The sequence below is a fragment of the Macaca fascicularis genome, chromosome 15 (assembly GCF_037993035.2).
Source record: "Macaca fascicularis isolate 582-1 chromosome 15, T2T-MFA8v1.1".
Taxonomy (NCBI): domain Eukaryota; kingdom Metazoa; phylum Chordata; class Mammalia; order Primates; family Cercopithecidae; genus Macaca; species Macaca fascicularis.
Window position 1 is genome coordinate 105,190,051 of NC_088389.1, and position 22,210 is coordinate 105,212,260.

A 22,210-nucleotide genomic window follows, 5' to 3' on the forward strand; every position below is an offset into this window, starting at 1 on the left:
TAATATCTGTACTACATAAACACTCCAAACAAATCAGCAAGGGAAGAATAAAGATAAACAATTCATAGAACAAGAATTCCTAATGGCCCATAAACATATGGAAGGGTCCTCAACATTAGTAGTAATCAGGGAAATGTAAATTAAACCAACAATGGAGTAGCAAGTGCTTAACTGAAGAGTGAGTGACTCTGGGTTGGTGAAGGTAAGAGGAAATGACGACTTTCATACACTGTTTGTGGCCATGGAAATTGGAAAAGGACATTTTGGAGTCTGGTCACATCCAGCAAAAGGTTAAAGTTAAACCTTAGACTCAGCAGTTCTACTTGTTATGGTAAGAGATTAACTTGTATGTATAAGGAAAACAATGATACGCACACACACACATGCGCGCACACACACACACAAGAAACTAAAATTACAAGTGTGAATGTAAAGTGAACAGTTCTCTAATAAATGCACGAATATTTTAGCAGTAGTTCCTGCTAGTGAGGGAAGATTGTGGAGGAAGGGAAAGGAAATTGTGATGTTCACTCTATATTCTCATATTATTTAATACTTGAATGTTTCATAATGCATAAGTGTTTATGTATCACTTGTGTTATTTAATTTTTTAAGGAATAAATCTTGGTTGTTTAACAAAATGTCAAAACTAGGTCCTCCTGTGTGCAAATAAAACTGTATTTCACAGTTTTGCCATTTGCTGTCTCAGTTTGCCTTCTCTGAGACTAGTTATATAAATCCAGACAGAGAATTAATGTAACTTTTTGAAATGTATTTACAGTGGTCCACTTGGGCCGTGTACTGTTAAGTCAAATCTAGTCCAGCTTGTGAATAGTCAAAGGTTTATTCCACCCCTTTTCTCCAAAACCCTCACTATAATTCTGGTATCTCTAGCACTGTCTTTTTAGTTGCTAAGGCCTAGCCATGAGTGCCAGGTCAGCTCCTAGCAACAAGGCCCATTGATAGCGCCAGGCCAGTTCCTAGCTGCCAGGGGCCCCTTTCTCTCTCTCTCTCTCTCTCTCTCTCTCTCTCTCTCTCTCTAAGAGAGGACAGTTAGCTGGCATGCACCTTCTGCCCTCTGCCTTCTGCTTCCTCCTGAGGTAATGCAGGAAGTGGAGAAAATATCTTGAGATCTTCAGGGAAAAATGCAGAGGACAAAATCCATATCCTACGAGTATCTAAGGAACAGACAGAAGGCCCTGTGTCCCTGATGGAATCATGAAGATACTGTACGAGCCTGCTTACCTGTGGCCTTCACATAGTGTAAAATAACAATAATAACTCTCCATGTGGTTCTCCACAGATAAACTTGGTTTTCTGTGATTTACAAACACTATCCTCACTTGTATAGAACGCTCAGTGACAAATCAGGGAAACAAGGTGGAATTGGACCAGGTAGAAGGTGTAAAGAGAAGATGGTGGCAGCTCCTCATGTTCCACAAGGCTGGCTGTCCTGTAACTCCTGTGGCATGAGCAGTTGATTCAGGAGTTCTTTTTTCCCATAGGGTAGAACAAATGAGAATAGATGTGATTTTTTTCACTGCCTTTCCCTCCTGCAATGTTCCTTAGAAAGGGTCACAAAAGAAATCCCTATACAAACGTGTAAAATGCACACATGTGGGCCAGGCGCAATGGCTCACACCTGTAATCCCAGTACTTTGGGAGGCCGAGGTGGGCAGATCACGAGGTCAGGAGTTTGAGACCAGCCTGACCAACATGCTGAAACTCTGTCCCTACTAAAAATACAAAAATTAGCAGGGCGTGGTGGCACGTGACTGTAATCCCAGCTACTCGGGAGGCTGAGGCAGAATTGCTTGAACCCAGGAGGCAGAGGTTGCAGTAAGCCAACATCACACCACTGTCCTCCAGCTTGGACAACAGAGCAAGACTCCGTCTCAAGAAAAAAAAAGAAAAGAAAGAAAGCACACATGCAATTTTGACTGTCAACTCATTTTCCTTTGGGGGTATTTTCCTCCCACATAATTCCAGTAGAGCTGACCCCTTCAGAGGTCACCAAGGACCCCTTCCAGGCCTGCCAATCAGACCTACAACCACTGGGTCAAGGATGTGAATATGATCCAGACCAAGACAATTGATATCAGATCTGGGGCTTTTGCTGAAACTGTTAGAAGAGATATGCCATTTGCACAGAGTTTACTCAGATGGTAGAATATAAGCTAGAACATCTGGTAACTAGCTTCGCCATCTCCTAGGGACATGAGAAGAAAGACAACACAAAGTAAGACACACTCAGAAGATGGAAAGCGACAAGCCTGATGATACTGTGTGAAGTCCCATATCCCACTGTGCTCCTTCTGGCCATAAGCCAATAATTGCCTGTTTTTCTCAAGCTAGTGTTATTTTTTAAGTGCTTGATTGTTTTTCTTGTCACTTCTAACCTATAGAATCCTGACCATGTAGATATGCTACAGAATTGCCTTTCCTTGACAATTAGAATTTCAACAAACCATGAACAAGAGGAGTTATTCCAACGAGGAGACTAACATTTATATAATAATAATTAGATGCTGGGTGCTTTTGTATATGGTACTTCCTTTAATTCTCAAAAATTCCTGTTGGATTGGTATGAAAAGTGAGAAACAAGGAAGAGATGGAGTAAATGACCAGTCTCTGACTCTGAATCCTTACCCTTTTCCTGGGCTAATCCTTCTAGCTCAGAGACCTCCATCCTGACCTCATTCTTCTAGCATAGTAAACTGGTTACAGAGCTCCCTGCCAATGCAGGATTCTGATAAGTCACAAGAAATGTCAAGGTTCTAATTAGAAATGCTAGGATCACAGAGAACATGTTAAAACTTCCAAAGATCAAAACTGTGCCACCTTTGAGAAGTTCTTCAAAGAATTGACTAGGCGTGGAGCTTTTATGATAGGGTTATATCCCTAGAAGACACTTTTCTACGTTCTGGGTTTTCACAGTCACCAAATTAACTATCATATGTTGGGGGCTCCACCAGGGCAAAACCTTATCAGCAGTTTATTACACGTAAAAATGATCCATATCTACCTATAATCTCCTGCTTGTATTATTATTATTATTATTATTGAAACAGAGTCGCTTTCTGTCGCCCAGGCTGGAGTACAGTGGCGCGATCTCAGCTCACTGCAAGCTCCGCCTCCCGGGTTCACGCCATTCTCCTGCCTCAGCCTCCCCCAGTAGCTGGGACCACAGGTGCCCGCCACCACGCCCAGCTAATTCTGTGTTAGCTAGGATGGTCTCGATCTTCTGACCTTGTGATCCACCCGCCTCGGCCTCCCAAAGTGCTGAGATTACAGGCGTGAGCCACCGCGCCCACAAGTCCATTAGAACATGTTTTCTATTAAGCTTATCTACAAAATAATTCTGCATTTCCAACATAGGTCACTTTAATCTACAGAAAAAAAAAAAAAAAAGATTAAGCAGAATTTGCAGTTTGCAACTCAAAAAGAAACCTACAGGGTTCAGGTTCAGTGGCTTACACCTGTAATCCCAGCACTTTGGGTGGCCAAGGCGGGAAGATTACTTGAGCCCAAGAGTTCTATTGAGATCAGCTAGGGAAACATAGTAAGACTCTGTCTGTACAAAAATAGAAGAAGAAAAAGAGGAAGGAGAAGGAGAAGGAGAAGGTGAAGGAGAGGAAGAGGAAGAGGAAGAGGAAGAGGAAGAAGAATTACTACCTGGGTGTGGTGGCACACACCTGTAGTCCCAGCTACTCAGGAGGTTTATTTAGGAGGATCACTTGATCCTGGGAGTCTGAGGCTACTACGAGTAGTGATTACACCATTGCACTCCAGCCTGAATGGCAGAGTCTCAAAAAAAAGAAAGATTTATAAATTTGCTTTGTTAAGAAAAAGAAAGCTTTTAAAAACGTTGCCTGACAAATGGAAGTAACCTAAATATCCAATATAAGGAAATGATTAATTATAATATACCTGCTTATTTATAATAAATTGTATTAATAATTACAAGATATGTTATAACATTTCTAAAGGACCATATAAAATAGTATGTACATAATGATAAGTAAAATCCTTTTGCATTTGAACAAAACAGTGGAAAAAGAGAATATAAAAACAACAATAGTGTGGTTAAATGTGATTTTAAATAACATTTTTGTTTTTCCAGACTTTCTCTGTTGACTATTGTATATATTTTATAAATTTAAAATGATCGTTTTTAAACAAAAGATCTGAACAAACACCTCACTAATGAAGACATGCAAATGCAAATAAGCATATGGAAAGATGCCCAACATGATATGTTATTAGAAAATTACAAATTAAAATAGCAACGAGATACCACTACACACCTATTAAAAGGGTGAAAAGCCAGAACACTGACACCACCAAAGGCTGGCAAGGGTGTTGAGCAACAGAAACTCTGATTTACTGCTGCTAGGAATGCAAAATGCTATAGCCACTTTGAAAGATTGTGTGGTGGTTTCTTGTTAAAACTAGGCATGCTCTTACTATGTGATCCAGCAATCACACATTCCTTGGTATTTACATAAATAAATTGAAAATTTATGTCCATTCAAAATCTGCACACGAGTATTTATGGCAGCTTTATTCATAATTGCCAAAACTTGAAAGCAACCAAGATGTCCTTCAGTAGGTGGATAAACAAACTGGATATCCAGACATTGGAATAATATTATTTGGTGCCAAAAAAAAAAAAAAAATGAGTTAGCCCATGAAAAGATATGAAGGAAAAGTCAATGCATACTAGTAAGTATAAGAAACTAATCTGAAAGGGCTCTATACTGTATGATTGTAAATATATGACATTCTGGAAAAGGCAAAACTATGGAGACAGTAAAATGATCAGCGGTTATCAGGGATTGTTGGGGGGGAAGGGATATCTAGGTGGAGCACAGAGGATGTTTAGGGCAGTGAAACTACTCTGTATGCTACTACAATGGTGTACACATGTCATTATAGACTTGTCAAAACCCATAGAATATACAACACAAATTATGAACTTTAATGTAAACTATGAACAATCGTTAATAATAATATATCAACATTAGTTCATTAACTGTAAAAAAACTTACCACATGAATGCAAGATATTATTAATAGAGAAAACGGTTGTGGAAGTGGGAGGGTGCATATGGGAACTCTCTGTACTTTCTGCTCAATTTTTCTATAAACCTAAAACTGCTCTAAAAAAATAAGTCTATTAAAAACTCTCAATCATTTTGATGTGATTTATAAGACCATCTTATTAGTACATTTGAGTTTATCTATTTATTTAGTTTACTTAATAGTTTGGCTTTAGGGTATTTCTTTTTGTTTGTAAAATTCCTACAAATTTCCTACTTAAATTATAAAGCAAAATTATATAGGACAATAATTTTTCAGGCTTATCTGTATCTTAGAACATTTTATGGAAGACCTTCTGTTTAAATAAATTTCAATGATTTTTAACAATTTTTACTGTCTTTGCAACTGAATTTACTCAAGGTTTGCCCTTTGTTGAAATGTATAGGAAATTGAAGTAGCAGATTTTACTTAAATCTATATTTGTTGAATCTTTAAATGAATGACAAATCCACCTGTAAAAATAGTGATAGCTTTATAAAGTCTGCTTTTTAAACTATGATTTTCAAAAATAATTCCCTTTTTCCTCCCTAGAGCTGAAGTCATCTCAATCATGTGTAACTACATCCTCCACATTTTTCTCAAGTCCAGGATGCTTGCACAGACACCGAGCTGGTCCCCACTCATCACAGTCCACAGGGATCAAAACCTGTTTCCTTTTCCTTAGGCATTTTAATGTTTCCATTTTCTGTTCTTTTGTCACTGTCAAGTTCATTAGTCCTTTAGAAAAAAAAATTCTTGGCCAGGCGTGGTGGCTCACGCCTCTAATCCCAGCACTTTGGGAGGCCAAGGCGGGCAGATCACGAGTTCAGCAGTTCAAGACCAGCCTGGCCAACTTGGTGAAACCCTGTCTCTACTAAAAATACAAAAATTAGCCAGCTGTTGTAGCAGGAGCCTGTAATCCCAGCTACTCAAGAAGCTGAGCCAGCAGACTCACTTGAACCCAGGAGGTGGGGATTGCAGTGAGCCAAAACTACATGATTGCACTCCAGCCTGGGCACAGAGTAAGAATTTGTCAGAAAAAAGAAGAAGAAAGAGAGAGAGAAAAAAAGAAAGAAGGAAGGAAGGAAGGAAGGAAGGAAGGAAGGAAGGAAGGAAGGAAGGAAGGAAGGAAGGAAGGATTCTTTCTGGAGAAAGAAAGAGAGAGAGAGAGAAGGAAGGAAGGAGGGAAAGAAAGATCCTTTTTGGAGATTGAAGGGCTTTCTGAGAGCTAGTTTAAGGATCTATTATTAACCAGAAAAGGTAGACTTCCAAGGTTAGAAGGCCAATCTGCACCCAGGTTAATAAAGACTTAGCTATTTCAACATTCAAATGAAACATAGATTTGCCAGGAAAAAAATAATTGACTCTATGGACGGGTAGTAACATATGAGAAATGAATACAAGACATACTATAATAAACTACCCTTGATTAAAGACAACTTTGAAAAAATTAATATCTTCACTTCCCTGATACCTCAGTCATACATCTGCTACTTTAGTAAAAATAAAGTGAAATAACAACCATTAAGGCAGATGAGTATGGTTTGTTCTACTTAATTTTGAGCTCAATGGACTTGAGGTTAAAATAGTGATTTTGGGCCGGGTGCGGTGGCTCACGCCTGTAATCCCAACACTTTAGGAGGCCGAAGCGGGTGGATCACGAGGTCAGGAGTTCGAGACCAGCCTGACCAACATGGTGAAACCCCGTCTATGCCAAATACAAAAATTAGCCGGGCGTGGTGGTGCGCACCTATAATTCCAGCTACTCAGCAGGCTGAAGCAGGAGAACTGCTTGAACACAGGAGGCAGAGGTTATAGTGAGCCGATATCATGCCATTGCACGCCTGGGTGACAGTGCGAGACTCCATCTCAAAAAAAAAAAAAAAAAAAAAAGATAGTGATTTTGTAGCCTGCCATTAGCTTCCCACAAATGGGAAGATGCTGGTCCCTGTTATTTGCCATCATTGCTGTGTTCAAGTTCTCTGGCTCCTTCTAAACCAATAAAGTTGAGGTGTTTGCTAAATCAGGTCCTGGCACCAGCACTACTCCCTCTGCTGGTCACTGTTCTTCCATTTCCAAATCTCTTGGGGCAGGAAATTTATGCAAGGGACCCCTTGGAAGTGGCAGAGAACACAAACTTATTTGCTGCCACGAACTCTTCCATTTACCCATTTCATTTATATCCTGCCCTTATCTCCAGAAGCAAAGATAGTGGATACAAGGGATCTAAGCAAATCTCTACAACTCTTTTTCAACTTATCCCCATTTAAATACATGAAATAACTTCACTAGTCTTCTCTGGGGACACACTGCACATGTGTTAAGTGTGACATGACATGACCAATTATTTTCAAAGCCATGCTTTTCTGCTTCCACTTTGATTACATAATGCTTTGGGACTCAGACCACAAAAAATTAATTCTTTTATAAAATACTTTTGTTCCTGTTCCTGGTACATTTTGAGTATAACAAACCTATTGAAGAAAAAAAGAAAAAAGAAGACTCACTTAAACGTATTGTACCTTCACTGTATTGTAGAGTCACTGATATTTGGAAGGAACTCTTTCCCGTTTTAACATATAGTTGTCTCATAGCACTAATTTCATTAATTGTACATAATCCCCAAATGAACAATACCAGCTTTACCAAAATATTTTTTACAACTTCATAAAGCAATTTAGTTAATGGATATGTGCTTGCTTTGCAGTAAAGAAAAACAAACCTTTCTGAAACTTTTACTGGGGGACTGTGAACATTGCCTTGTATTATTGGTTTCATGTTTGCATGTTGGACATAAACTAAACCCGAGCAGAAAAGCCCATCACTCCCTTTTCCCAGAGTAGACCATGGTTGATAAAGATAGGGATTGGTAGTTTACAGAGGCCATGAGAGAAGACCCTTGAGACTTAATTGCAAAAATTTCAAACAAACAACAAAAACGCCAGAACTACTCCTCAGAAAAACAGACAATCAATTCGGTCCTACGTGATCAACTCCCCTTCACATAAGCCAATAAACAAAGTAAAAGTTGCCCCTGTCCTTTGTCCTCTTCTCTTTTTCCTTTGTAACCCTCTTCTTCCTTTTCTGCTCACCATCCTTAGGCATCACCCCTGCTCTTTCTCATTTATTATAGTCAGTCTATAATATGTCATTCTATAATATAGTCATTCTATAATATAAAATTATAGCCATTCTATAATTCTAATATCCGAAATATACAGTGCACTTTAGCTACCATTCTGTTAAAGACATATGTATGCCCTCCCTGTCTCTCTCAAGGCCTTTTTAATCCCTTAATTCTCATTCCTTTCCTTATTCTTTATTCCTACCATTCATCTAATGCTCATTTTCTGTTTGTTTGTTTGCTTTTTTGTTTTGTTTTGTTTTTTGTTGTTGTTTTTTTCTCTCTCCTTCTTCTAAGTCCTGGCTGTCGAGTTAACAGAATTTGCATTCAAATAAAACATTTTTTCCACATTTTGATATAAACTGACTGAGGTTGTAGCCATCCCACTAGGGAGTTCAGGTAGACTTGCTTAGAATTTTTTTTAAAAAAGCATGCTGATTTCATTCCTTTACTCCCAGTGTCCCTTCAAAGAGGAAAAGGGACTACTCTAAAATTGGTTTACATTGATAAAGTATTTTGCTCTCATTTAAAGGGCTCATCTTCCCTCAACCTCTCTTCTCATTTACTAAACAGATTCTGCAGCTCTCCTCATCTGAGAAAATTGGCCTCCCTTATCTGCTTTGATCCAGAAAATTATGCTTTTATTAACACGAACATTTCCTGATCTCTGCCAATGCATTTAAAATTTTTCAAATTATGTATGTGCATCATTTATCAAAATGCCATCAGGTCCCAGGAATGCCAAGCATTCAAACTGAGCAACCTATGGCCTGTATGTGGATGCATTCTAAGGGAGGGACATGGTAATTATAATCTTAGTCCCTAAGGTAGCTGCAGTTAGCTGCACAGTTTTTATTTCAAGGAAAGAAATGTGGCAATAAACTCCAAGGATGAGCTTTCACCAAATTGTAGAATCTCAAGGGAAAACACAGATTCCCATTCACTCCTTTAAGCAATAGAAAAGATAAAAACATTTTGCACTAAGAAATGATCTGATTTTGGTGAGTGTGTTGAAAAGACCACAGTAATTTTAGTGATATTATAAACATGCAGCTATATACCAGTAACAATTTTGATGCTTGCAAAGAGGAAACACATAGTAAGTTCTTTAATCTTCATGGAAAATACCCTGAGTCAAGTTTGGCCTATGTACATGCTTTTCAGCAAAATTTTTTTCAAATTCAAATCTTCAAAATTGTCTTGACTTGTGTTTTCTCTGTTCATTCCAATCTTCTCTGGAACAGAGAAAGAAAGCAGTACCATAAAAAGCAGCATTTTGATCACCCAGAGATTCTTTAATTTTTATAAACTATGCCCAGAATTTCAATTTTAAAATTCTAGAGAATAAATTAACAATATATCAAATGAACAGACGACCTAGATATTGGAATTATCTGACATGGGCTTTAAAGTAACTGTGTATTCACATGTTCAAGAAAATAAAGGACAAGATGGAGGATTTTATCAGATAACTGAAATCTATAAACAAGAACAAAATGGAAATATAAGACTGAAAACAGTAACTGAAATAAATGCCTCAGTAGATAGGTCTGACAACAGACCTGAAGATGGGACATAGCTGAGGAAAGGATTAATAAACTAGAAATCAGGTAAGTATAAAATATACTGATGGAAATCTAAAGAACACAAAAGACGGAAACTACGTATAAAACTGAAAGGGACATGTGGGACATGGTGACATGGTGAAAGGTTCTAGCATGCATGCAACACCATCTCCCTCCAGAAGGGAAAACAGTGAGAACGAGGTGAGAACTACATTTATGAGTAAATATCAAGACCATTCCAAATGCTAAAAGATACCCAGCCACAGATCCAAGAATTGCTTCAAAATCTAGAGAGAGCAATTAAAAAGAAAACCCACACCTAAGCACATTGCAATAAAACAGCTGAAAACCAAAGACAAAGACATTGCAAAAGGATCCAAAAAATAAGACACTTGATTTTCAAAGGAGCAACCATAAGACTGATAGCTGACTCTTCAGCAGAGAAGATGTAAGACAGAAGACAATGGAATTACATGAATAAGGGCCATCCATTTAAAAGTCCCACTAAACTGCTAAAGATAGTTAAGTAAAATAATCTCAAAGGGAAACACAAAAAATTCAAGAAAACTAGATAGGCTGAGTATGGGGGAAAACTGAAGAAATTCTGACCAGACAAAATAATAACAATAATAGCAATAGCAATTAATATTATCTTAAGGAATAATATTATCTTAAGAAGGTTAAAATATATGTAGAGTTAACATTGCATGACAACAGTAACACAGCATTCAGGAGGTGAGGAAAGATTATTGGAGTTAAATGTTGAAGGTCTCAGCATTGACTGGAATGTAGTAAGAGTACTAGTTTATATTAATTATAATAACCCAAAGACACATGTTAATCTCTAGACAAATTACTAGTAGAATAGTGAAAGAATGTATAGCCAGCATGCAAACAGAAGGAAAGTAAGTGAAGTAACCCAAAACTGATCAACCTAAAATATAATAAGGAAGGAAAAAAAGGGCAGTCATAAATCAGTTGGGAAAAATCAAATTGAAAATACCTGATAATAGGGTAAATATTAAATTAGTTTATACTCTGTACATTTTTTGAGCACTTAACAGTAGCTGTACAGTATGATGAACAAGCAAAGTCTAACTGACCCGAACTGAAAATTTTGCTATTACCAATACATGAAACAGATTTTCCCAATAAAACAATAAAATTTTTCAATAGTTAATGATTTTTGTTTGATTGTGATGTTCTGAGCATTATACTAGTACATCTCATTTCATCCTTTTAAGTGTATTAGCCTTATTTTACATATATATATGCACAGTACATACATGTAAAAAACTGTGTGTGTATTCTATGTGTGTGTGTGTATATATGCACACACACAAAAAACTACATATATATATATGTAGGTGACTGCCTCCTGCAGCTAACAATAATAATAATATATATATATGTACATATATATATATATGTACACTGAGTTTCAGGCAGTGCCTTAGTCAACTTAGGCTGCTATAACAAAATACCATAGACTGGGTGGCTTAAACAACACTTATTTCTCACAGCTCTGGAGGCTGAGAAGTTCAAAATCAAGGTGCTGCCAGATTTGGTGTCTGGTGAGAGGCCTCTTCAGAGCTTGCAGACAGCTCACTTTCTTGCTGTACTCTCACATAGCAGAGAGAGAGGAAATTCTGGTGTTTCTTCCTCTCCTTATAAGGGCACTAATCCCATCATAGAGGGGGCTCCATCCTCACCGCCCATCTAAACCTATTTACCTCCCAAAGGCCCTACCTCTTTAGACCATCCAATGGGGGTTGGGTTGGAGCTTCAACATATGAATTTAGAGAGGACACAAACATGCAGTCCATAACCAGTAGGTTCACAACCAGCTAGAAGTTACATTGCAAATAGCAGATCTGGGGACAAAATCAGTTTTTGTTTGTTTTTGTTATCCTGTTTTATTTACTCACAAACCAATACATTTAATCATCACTATATGTCAGTTGCTTTGAAAGGAAAAACAATATTGCATGCATTTTTTTAAATGTGGCCACAATGAGATCTGGAGACATCTTAGCAAATATGTGAACAAAGTTTTCAAAAAGAAAAGGAATTATTACTTATATCATTTTATTTGTGGCAATTAGTCAAAGTTATCGATTCACTGAACAAACTTACTAAGCATGTACTAACTGTCAGGCATCATACCAGGCACTGATAATACAATACAAAATACAAGAAATGGTGACTGCTTCCTGCAGCTAATAATAATATTAATTGTAAATTAATTGAATTCTTTCATTAGATAATAAAAGAAACAATCATAAATTCTGATATATACGATAAAGAAAACAGATTTTTTATAAAGAACTATAAACGAGTTCTCTCTTAGCTGGTTTTATGAGGGACGATTTCTCTGAGACCGTCATATTTAAGCCAGCAGAGCTTTATTATCATCAGGATAATTCTAGTATGCATTGCCCAAACAGGAACACATTCAAAAATGAAAGGGGCACTTTTAATAATTATGCAGAGTTAAAGGGCAAACTATAATATATATGCACCCTACTTCTAAGCCACGGGAAGGAGTATGGGTTATTTTCTAAATGCAATAGGAAGACACTAATGTGTTTTAGCAGGGGAATGTTTATTATCTGATTTTAAAAGTTCTAACTGCCAGTTGGGAAATTAATGGGGTGAGAGGCAAGAATGGAGACAGAGAAAATATTCTAAGAATATTATACCCATCTAGGCAGGAGAGGAACTTAGAATGGTAAGAAATGATCTGATTTTGGTGAGTGTTTGATAAAGCAATGAAGGTACAGAATTGTAGCCAATTCAAGATAAATTTTAAAGACTATCAGTAAGAACAGTGAAGTTATACAAAATATTATTTTTGCATTTTAACTCATATTTTCAATAAATATACTAGAAATTATCCTAAAGCCCTGTCAGTTGATCTGGAAAGGAACTTCTCAACCTTATTCACAGAGCCGTAAACATGAAGAAGAAACTATTCACCTGTATCAACAACCATAAAGTAAGAAAAAAAAAAAAAAGACATTATCTTCCCTTTCTTCTCTACCCACCTCAGCTTTAGGGTTTTTTTAAACCTAATGTTTATCAATTTGGAAGTTTGCATACATTCGTTATGAAGGCTACTAATCTTTCATCTGTCACATCGGCAGTAAATATTTTCTCCAGCCTATTGATTTTGTTTTGGGGTCTTTGCCATTTAAAATATTTACTTTGTGTATAGGAAAACATATCTAACCTTATGGTGTCTGGGTTTCCTGATGTAGACAAGTTTGACCCTATTTAAAATATCATATAAATATACACAAAAATGTAATTCTAGGCTGGGCGCGGTGGCTCACGCCTGTAATCCCAGCACTTTGGGAGGCCGAGGCGGGTGGATCACGAGGTCAGGAGATGGAGACCATCCTGGCTAACAAGGTGAAACCCCGTCTCTACTAAAAAAAAAAAAAAAAAAAAAAAAAAAAAAAAAAAAAAAAAAAAATTAGCCGGGCGTGGTGGCAGGCGCCTGTGGTCCCAGCTACTCTGGAGGCTGAGGCAGGAGAATGGCGGGACGCTGAGCTTGCAGTGAGCCGAGATCGCGCCACTGCACTCCAGCCTGGGCGACAGAGCGAGACTCTGTCTCAAAAAAAAAAATGTAATTCTATTATTTTCTATTATTTTATGTACTTATTTGTTCACATTTAAATCTAATATTGTCTCTATTCTCCTTGGTGTTTCTAAATGTCATAAATTTTTTGAGATGGAGTGTCCCTCGGTCACCTGGAGTCCAGTGGTGCAATCTCGGCTCACTGCAACCTCCACCTCAGCCTCCCAAGTAGCGGGGATTACAGATGCCCACCACCACACCTGGCTAATTTTTGTATTTTTGGTAGAGACGGGATTTCACCACACTGGCCAGGCTGGTCTCGAACTCCTGACCTCAAGTGATCTGCCCGCCTCAGCCTCCCAATGTGCTGCATTACAGGCGACAGCCAACACTCCTGGCCTGAATGTCATAAATCTTTACTTTCATCTCTAACCAATTCCCAAATCTCCAGTTCTGTCTATAGCCAACTATCTGCTGTACATTGTCACTGATATGCACAATTGAAAATTAATGTCAATATTTTCTCCTATTTAAACAAGAATCTGCTCTCCTTCCTTATATATTGATTAGATTAGTGGGATATTCGTTCTAGAAGCCTCCTACTGGTGAAGCTTTGGTTTGACTTCTCTCTCCCTTTACCCAACACTCTGCCCGTGAGCACCACTGGTCTAATCATGCCTTAGATATCATAGCTTCTGCCTGCAAAATGTGTCATGCATCCAACCTTTTCCTTTTCCCCCTTTTTCCTGGTGCCCATTTAATTCAGGCTTACATTATTTACAACCTGAAATATTTATTGCAGAAGTATTTTCCTAAACTCCATGATGGACCAAATCAGGCCATCATTGTTCCATAAATTTTTCAGAGTGACCTTTTATTTTTAAAGTCAAAATTCACTGTTCTTTATTTAATGTCATTTAGTGATGAGAATGTACATATGCACTACTGTGTAGTGGACGAGGATTCAAATGTCTGTTTATTTATTCACAAGTGTATTTTAAACATCTACTATTTATCAGGCAAGAGACTCTAGATTCTGTGGATTCAACATTGAAAAAATAACATAAAATGAAGACAGTTCCTGCACTCATGAAACACATTTTAGTGGCTACTTCTGGGTTTGAATCTTGGATCCAGCATTTCAAGATTTGTGATCTTAGATAAGTTAACTTTTTTAAGCTTCTGGTTTTTTAGCCATAAAATAATTTTTAAAAGGTGGGGAGGAGGAAGAAATATAATGTATAACATGTAGACTCTTGTAAGAAATAGAAATTAGATAGATCGAGAGATCACGTGATTCATCCAATACATGTTAGCTCTTGTTTTCCTGACCTGTATGTTTTGTCCTTGTCCGAAAGCTAGACTTACCTCTCCCACATACTGGGGTTAATTCATGCTTTGGCCCTTATCACCTTTTCCAATTTATTACAAAAGTGCATGCTCTATTTTAATATTTGCTTTTCCTATTATTTTGAAAACTTGTTGAACTTGCATCTATACTTTAAAATGAAGCAGAACTTAAATAACTTAAAGATTATGAAGAAGACTCAGTACCTGGGAATAAAATTGAGAATAGGGATGGGCACAGTGGCTCACGTCTGTCATCTCAGCACTGTGGGAGGCTGAGGCAGGAGGATCAATTGAGTAAGGAGTTTGAGACCAGTGTGGCCACCATGGTGAAACCACGTCTCACTAAAATACAAAAATTAGCTGAGCATGGTGGCGGACACCTGTAATCCCAGCTACTCAGGAGGCTGAGGCAGGAGAATCAGTTGAACCCAAGAGGTAGAGGCTGCAGTGAGCTGAGACTGCGCCACTGCACTCCAGCCTCCAATGAGACTCCTTCTCAAAAAATTAATTAATTGAATTAGGAATCGTAATAAATATGAAAATAACTAAATTTTAGCTTTCTTTTATAACTACATAACCAATCTCAACCACTATTTTTTGCTTCCCCAAATTAGGAGAGTTTAAAATGCAGATTTTCCCCACCCTCATCTTTCCATTCAACAGAAACTAAGAAAGAAGGATCTTATTCAGGTCTTCACTCCATTTGTGGTTCACATCCAGTGTCTGAAAGATTAGAAAGCATTCATTCCACCAATAATTATCAAGCACCTATAAAGTACCAGGACCTCTTACAAACTCTAGGGAAATCCTGGCTCCTGCTGTCATGAATTTTGCATTCTCAGGTAGGAAATATGGCTCTGATGCCTGCTGGGGCAGTGGTAGAAACCTTTACTCCATGTGAATACAGGCATCCCTTTGTATGCGTGGGGGATTGGTTCCAGGACCTGCCACCAGTACCAAAACCCACAGATATTCAAGTTTCTGATATAAAATGATGTGTAGTATTTGCATATAACCTATGCACATCTTCCTATATACTTTGCATCATCTCTAGATTACTTACAATGCCAATGTAAACGCTATATAAATAATTATTGTATTGTATTGTTTAGGGAATGGTGACAAGAAAAACATCTGTACATGTTCAATACAGACACAATTTATTTTTACTCTGCTCTTGGTTGAATCCACAGATGCAGAACCCATGGACACAGAAGCCAACTGTACACTTAGAGCTACAGAGGATCTCGGAAGTAATCTAGACAATTTCCAACCTAGAATAGAAATCTGTATACTAGAGCATCTCTACCAGAACCTTTCATTCAACCCTTTTTTGGATGCCTTCAGCAACAGGGAGCTCAGTACTTCACCCTTCCCACTTGTAAAATGTTTGAATGTTAAAAGTTCTTACTTTTTTCTGGCTTTTCCAATATTTAATAGCAGCTTTATATCTCTTTCCCAATTTTCACAACCACACAGCTCCCTAAATAGAGTTAAACATAACCAATCTTTCAGTCATTCCTAAATGTAACATTGTGATCAGTCATTCCTAAATGTAACATTGTTATCAGTATTGCTAATGTCCCTTCAAGATTCTTAATTATTTAAAATATTCCCTGCCCAGGGAATATTCTGACTTACCAGCTCAGAATATCATGAACTATGACTTCCTGTTTAAGCATTTTAGGATTGAAATAATCCAAAATACCACGGTCACCCTACCTGGCTGGCTTACATTAAAACTTTGCCTCTTTCAGGATATTTGTTGTCATTAATATTCCGTGGTACAGCTCAACATGAGGGGTGCTAATGTGTCAGAAAAACAAGTAAGCAGGCAAGCCTAACTGGAATCTTATGTCAATTCTTGAGATTGAGGACAGTGCTATGTGACTGATTGTCATTTAAATTAATCAAAATGTAACTATCAACTTAGAAAATCCTTCAGGCCCACAACAAAAAGCAGTTTCAAGCTTATAGGAAACCAAACATAATCATTCAAATAAAATTACTGATACTGTACTTCATATGAGCAAGGACATTATAGTAACACATTATTATGCCACTTGAAATATGATTATTTGCTGGCAGATAGGTTACAAAACCATCAGATTATATATATGTGTTTTGTGAGTTCTTAGAAAATATTTCTTTCATTCAAAGTCTTAATATTTATTTTACATAAATGGGCTCCATTCATTTGAAATACATGTGAAAATTATTAGAAACACTTAACAAACCAGTTTTTAAATTTTTAGAAAGATCCAAAATGTCCCAGGCCTCCACAGTTTAACCAATGATCAGCGTTTAAAGAGAAAATACATACTTTTGCATCACCATATATAGAGATTATATACATAGTTTTGAAAAATGAAATAGCATAGAGTCTTCTAATTAATAATTTCTTCAAAAATACTCAGAAGCAATTAAGAAATATGTTCTAAGAAAATTATGCCTTGTTGAAACTACAAAACAAAGATAATATAAAAATGTATGGAGGGGTAAATACTTTTTATACATCTGTTGACTACCTTTTTCAAGGATTACAGATATTGCAGAATTAAAAAAAAATTCAGAATTCAATAAATGTTTGGAAAGTTAAAATTACTGAAGTGTTTAAATTTTTGAATTTTGAAATTCCTGTTTACCCTAAAGAGAAATAGAAATCTAAAATGATAACAACAACAATAATAATTACACAATGTTTACAAAGCCTTTGGAATTTTCCATATTCCTATGTCTCTGCATGAAGCAGCAAAATTAAAATGATATAGTCACAATTTGTTTCTTGACTATTTTATATTCAGTAATTTTTAACGAAGCGACTAAATTAGGCATAACTTTGTACAGCTTTAACGGGGTTATGATGAATGTATTTTACTTGATTAAAAATGATAAAACCAGGGAGCCTTAAATATTATCTTAAAAGATTAACTACTGTGTCAATTACAATTCTAGGAGAAAGGTATTTATAAAGGAATAACTATTCTGAACAGTAACTTCCTTTTGTTCATTTCATTTAATTAATGACTCAATCAACTTTCACTCTTAATACTAAAATTTTCCTAAATCACACATTGGTTTGCAAATGGGATGGCATACAGCAGGGCTACGTCAATTTACACACTGGTGAAAATTCAGCAGATAATTCATTTTTTATTTAATCAGGAAGGAAAAAACTACTCAGCAGTGTAGAGTGACCTAATTAACTAAATAACTGCCAATTCTACATTGTACTTTGTGTTATATGACATATCATGAATAAATACCAGTGAAAAATCAAATTATTTGGATACTTAAGTAATGATGAGGCCTGCTGTGCCAACAGGTATGCTAATGAGTAGACATCTCCCAGCCTCAAGACCGAGTGAATGAGGCAAAAGTTTTCACCTCCCAATCTTTTAGGGTGTTCAATTAACACAAGTATTTAAGAAGTTCCCTACTATTGGGAAGGAAGTAGATGTAATCATTTATATGCTTATTTTGTCAACTAAGGAGGAAAAACTTGCAAAGGAAGTTTTGATATATGTATTAGATTTTTATCAGAATACAAATAAATGGTCATAGATGACAATTTTCACCTAAAGAATACAAATAAGTTGATCTATGTTCAGTTACCAATCTAACTAGGGTAAATGTCTTCTGATAGCAACTAAAGTTAACAATGTCTTCCTTTTAAAACCTTTCTAAGAGCACCCTGCAATCACACCTTCTAGCAACAGCCATTTCTCTTGAATTAGTAAGGTGGCTACACTTCCAGTTTGAGCTATTTTCCTTCAGTCCTGTAGTCCATCTCTCCATGGGATTCTCCAAATGCTAATAAAAATCAATTTCCCTGACAAAAGAACACATACACGAATTTTTTTTTTTTTTTTTTTTTTTTTTTTTTTTTTTAGAAGAGGGTCAGGGAGCATCTGACAGACGTTTTTAAAGGAAGGGGATAGCTACTTGCATGGGACTGCATTTTAGTTATGCTAAAAGTGATGGAAGTTGGTTTGCATTATTCTACCACCAACACCCAAACCACCTGCCCACGGAAACCCCTGCCGGAGACCGAAGTTTACCCAAACAGCGCTCGGCAAAGCTCTGCCATAAATTCAAAACTAACTCTGCCGGGCCCGTGGGGGTTGCGAGAGAGGGACCGAACGTGAAACCCGGGGAGCCCCGCGTCTCTTGCCTCCGAAGGTTTTCCGTGATCAGTGTCCCCTTCTCTGCTGCAATCGGAAGTGCCTGTCACCTGCGGATCTGCCCGACTTTCTCAGTCGGCCCTTCTCCTCTGCCCGGTTCGGACAGTCTCCAATTCCCCGTCGCAGCCCCGGCCGCCTCGGAATCCCTCGTCCCCAGCCCCCGCCCCACCCCCCGCCTCCACCGCATCCCCTCCCCGCGGTCCCAGCCTCTCCAGGCGCTGCTGGGCGCTGATTGGCGGCTGCGCTGACAGCAGGCGGGGCCTGGAAGTCGCGGCCAAGCCCGCCCTCGCGTATAAGCCCCTCTCAGCGCTCTCTCTCCATCTCTCCCCTCTCTTTCTCTCTCGCTGCTCCCTTCCTCCCTGTAACTGAACAGTGAAAATTCACATTGTGGATCCGCTAACAGGCACAGATGTCATGTGAAAACGCACATGCTCTGCCATCCACACCGCCTTTCTTTCTTTTCTTTCTGTTTCCTTTTTTCCCCCTTGCTCCTTCTCCCTCTTCTTTGTAACTAACAAAACCACCACCAACTCCTCCTCCTGCTGCTGCCCTTCCTCCTCCTCCTCAGTCCAAGTGATCACAAAAGAAATCTTCTGAGCCGGAGGCGGTGGCATTTTTAAAAAGCAAGCACATTGGAGAGAAAGAAAAAGAAAAACAAAACCAAAACAAAACCCAGGCACCAGACAGCCAGAACATTTTTTTTCACCCTTCCTGAAAACAAACAAACAAACAAACAATCATCAAAACAGTCACCACCAACATCAAAACTGTTAACATAGCGGCGGCGACGGCAAACGTCACCCTGCGGCCACGGCGTCCGCCTAAAGGGATGGTTTTCTCGGCAGCGCAGCTCTTCGCCGACCACCTTCTTCACTCGTGCTGAGCGGGATTTTTGGGCTCTCCAGGGTTCGGGCTGGGAGCAGCTTCATGACTACGCGGAGCGGGAGAGCGGCCACACCATGCGAGGTAAGCGAGTCTGCAGGCACCGAGGCTCCCCGAGTCCGGCCAACTCCAGCCAGACGGGGAGATGGGGGAGGGGAGGGCACCCAGTCTAAGGGGAAAGAGGTTGTCCAGGCGCAGTTTCCCGAATTCGCTTTCGCAGGTGGGGCTGCAAATGGCCTGGGCGTAGAAAGTTGTGGGAAGGTGTTGATGCCTTTCGGGAGTTCTGGAGGGACGCGGGAGGGCGCTTTTTTGGAGAGGGGAGACAGGCTACTTGGTTCCTACCAGTCCTTGAGTTGCACTGCATCATTTTTGCTTGTCGCTCTCGGGTGCGGAAGCGGACGCGGGATGGAGAAAGCCGAGAGAGGGATGCCTCTGGACAGGAGCAGTTTGGAAGTGCCCCGCGCGCAGTGGTCGCCGGCCGGGGTTGGGCGCGCGGGGCGCACCGGCCGGGGGCAGGGTGGACACGCGCGGGCACACACTCGCCAGATTACGAGGCCCACTAGCGTCCTGGCCAGCAGGCATGTCCCTTCGCAGGAATAGCAAGCAGAAGAGCAGTGCTGCGAGGCTGGATGCGGCTGAGGGAACAGTTAGTTCTCTGGCGCGCGCCTTCGTGCCTGCGCTGCGCCCTGGCCAGGTCCTCGTGCCCGAGCCCGCGCGGCCCAGGGAGTAGTGCGACCCTGGAAAAGTTGTAATGAGAAAGTTCTGGAGGCTTGGAAAGGCCACACTACTCACGGCCAGAGAGCCATGGGCTCCGGCTCTTTTGTCAGATAAAGGGCCAGTAGTGGAAGGAGGTGCTGGTGCACCCTCGGGCCAGGACCCTCGCAGTCGCAGGCGTTGGCGGCGGCGGGACCCCCGGGCGAGCTGGGGTCTGTGGGGATGCGCGCCAGGGACTGTAGCGTTCCACCTGCTCCGGCTGAACTCTGGGCCTCTCGAAGGGCTGGCGGGTGGGTTTCGGGGAGTCACTTGGTCTCCTCTCCTGCCTTGCCGGAGACCTCAGGTTTCCTTCGCGCTGTGCTCGGCCTTTCTTCACTCTTTTACTGAAGAGCCAGGCAGGTGTCCGCCTGACATGGGGATCTGTGCAAGCTCTGGGCACCCACCCCCACCCCCAGTCTCTCTTCCTGGCCACACCGCTGTTCATCGGGGGTTCTTCTCTATCCTTCTCAAGTACCCCTGGGTCTTGACAACAGAAAGTTAGTAACGGCCAGCTCCAGACCTTCCTGCATCCCAGACTCGGAGAGAGGTGGTCTAGGCAGGGAGCACTTGGGAGAGTTGGGATACAATCACTGGTCTCCTCCTTCCACTGACTGTGATCCTTTCCCACCCACTCCCCCTGTTCCCCTCGAGGAGCACCCCAGGAGGCAGCGGGTCTCACTCCCACTCCCTCCCGCACGCGGTAAGCCCCGAGCCTGAACTCAAGGGTTTGCTGACTGGACGCTGAGATGTGTCAGGAAAGGGAAGGAGAAGAAGGAACGGAGAGAGATTGTCCATGGGGGAGGGGGTTGACTGTAGATAAGAAACAAGGACGTCCTGATGGGATGGTCTTGATTGGCCGGCTCGCTGGGAGTGGGACACCCGTGTGTGTGCGCGCTGGCTCCAGCTGATTGTACCGGTTGGGGGTTGGTTACATGCTCCACTGTCTAAATTCTTTCAAGAAACTATACTTGGGCAATTGGCGAGCAGAGAACCTTGGCTTAGTAAGAGACGCCCAGTCTTTTGTTTTTCTTTTCTAGCCCATCTCACCATCCCATCCATTCTTTCGGTTTCACCCGTCCCAGTCTGGAGCTGCCAGTTCGTGCCTCCACTTCTTCCCTTCTAACTTTCCCCCTGTGGCTGGGTTCATACTTTCTTGGAAACCATGCTCCATCTCAATTCGGACCCGGCACTAGGACCTAGGGCATAAAAGCCGCTCACTCCTTACATGGTAGAATGGAGTGCGGCGCGGGGTGGGGGTGGGTTGTAGCTTGATCTAGCCTCTCCTGAAGGAGCAGTTTGCAGATGATTGTCCCAGTTCGCCACGGCGGTCTCTTTGAGGACTCCAGAAGCTGGAAGGATTGAAAGCCAGGCGCTGGTCCTCATGCTTACCTTGAGAAAACCAGTTTAAGCCCACAGACCTATCCCAGAGAGCGCCAGCCTAGCCAGGCGTCCGAGGACCCCTTACAACTTCTAATTTGAGGCAGCTCTCAGGCGGCCTTAGGGGAACGCGCTGGAGAAAATGTAAGCTTAAAAGATGGCCAGGTCGCTCTATCGCCCTTCCTGGTTGCCCTTTCCTGACCCCTAGTGTCTTTCTTTACTACCTCTTCATATTATCTCCGGACAGTGCCCTTCCGCAGTATGAGAGGCTGTTCCATAAGAATGGGATTCAGAAAAGATCCAGGCTACTC

The 22,210-nt window shown here is 40.2% G+C and overlaps 1 protein-coding gene across 1 annotated transcript in view; it reads left to right on the plus strand.

Annotated features, from left to right (window-relative positions):
• The first annotated feature begins 19,496 nt into the window (after positions 1-19,496).
• RORB (RAR related orphan receptor B) overlaps positions 19,497-22,210 on the plus strand; it is a 194,369-nt gene continuing 191,655 nt past the window's right edge. Inside the window, exon 1 of the mRNA XM_005581939.5 lies at positions 19,497-19,853. Coding sequence (XP_005581996.1) covers positions 19,847-19,853 — 7 coding nt within the window. The 5' untranslated portion in view covers positions 19,497-19,846. The remainder of the gene's footprint in view (positions 19,854-22,210) is intronic.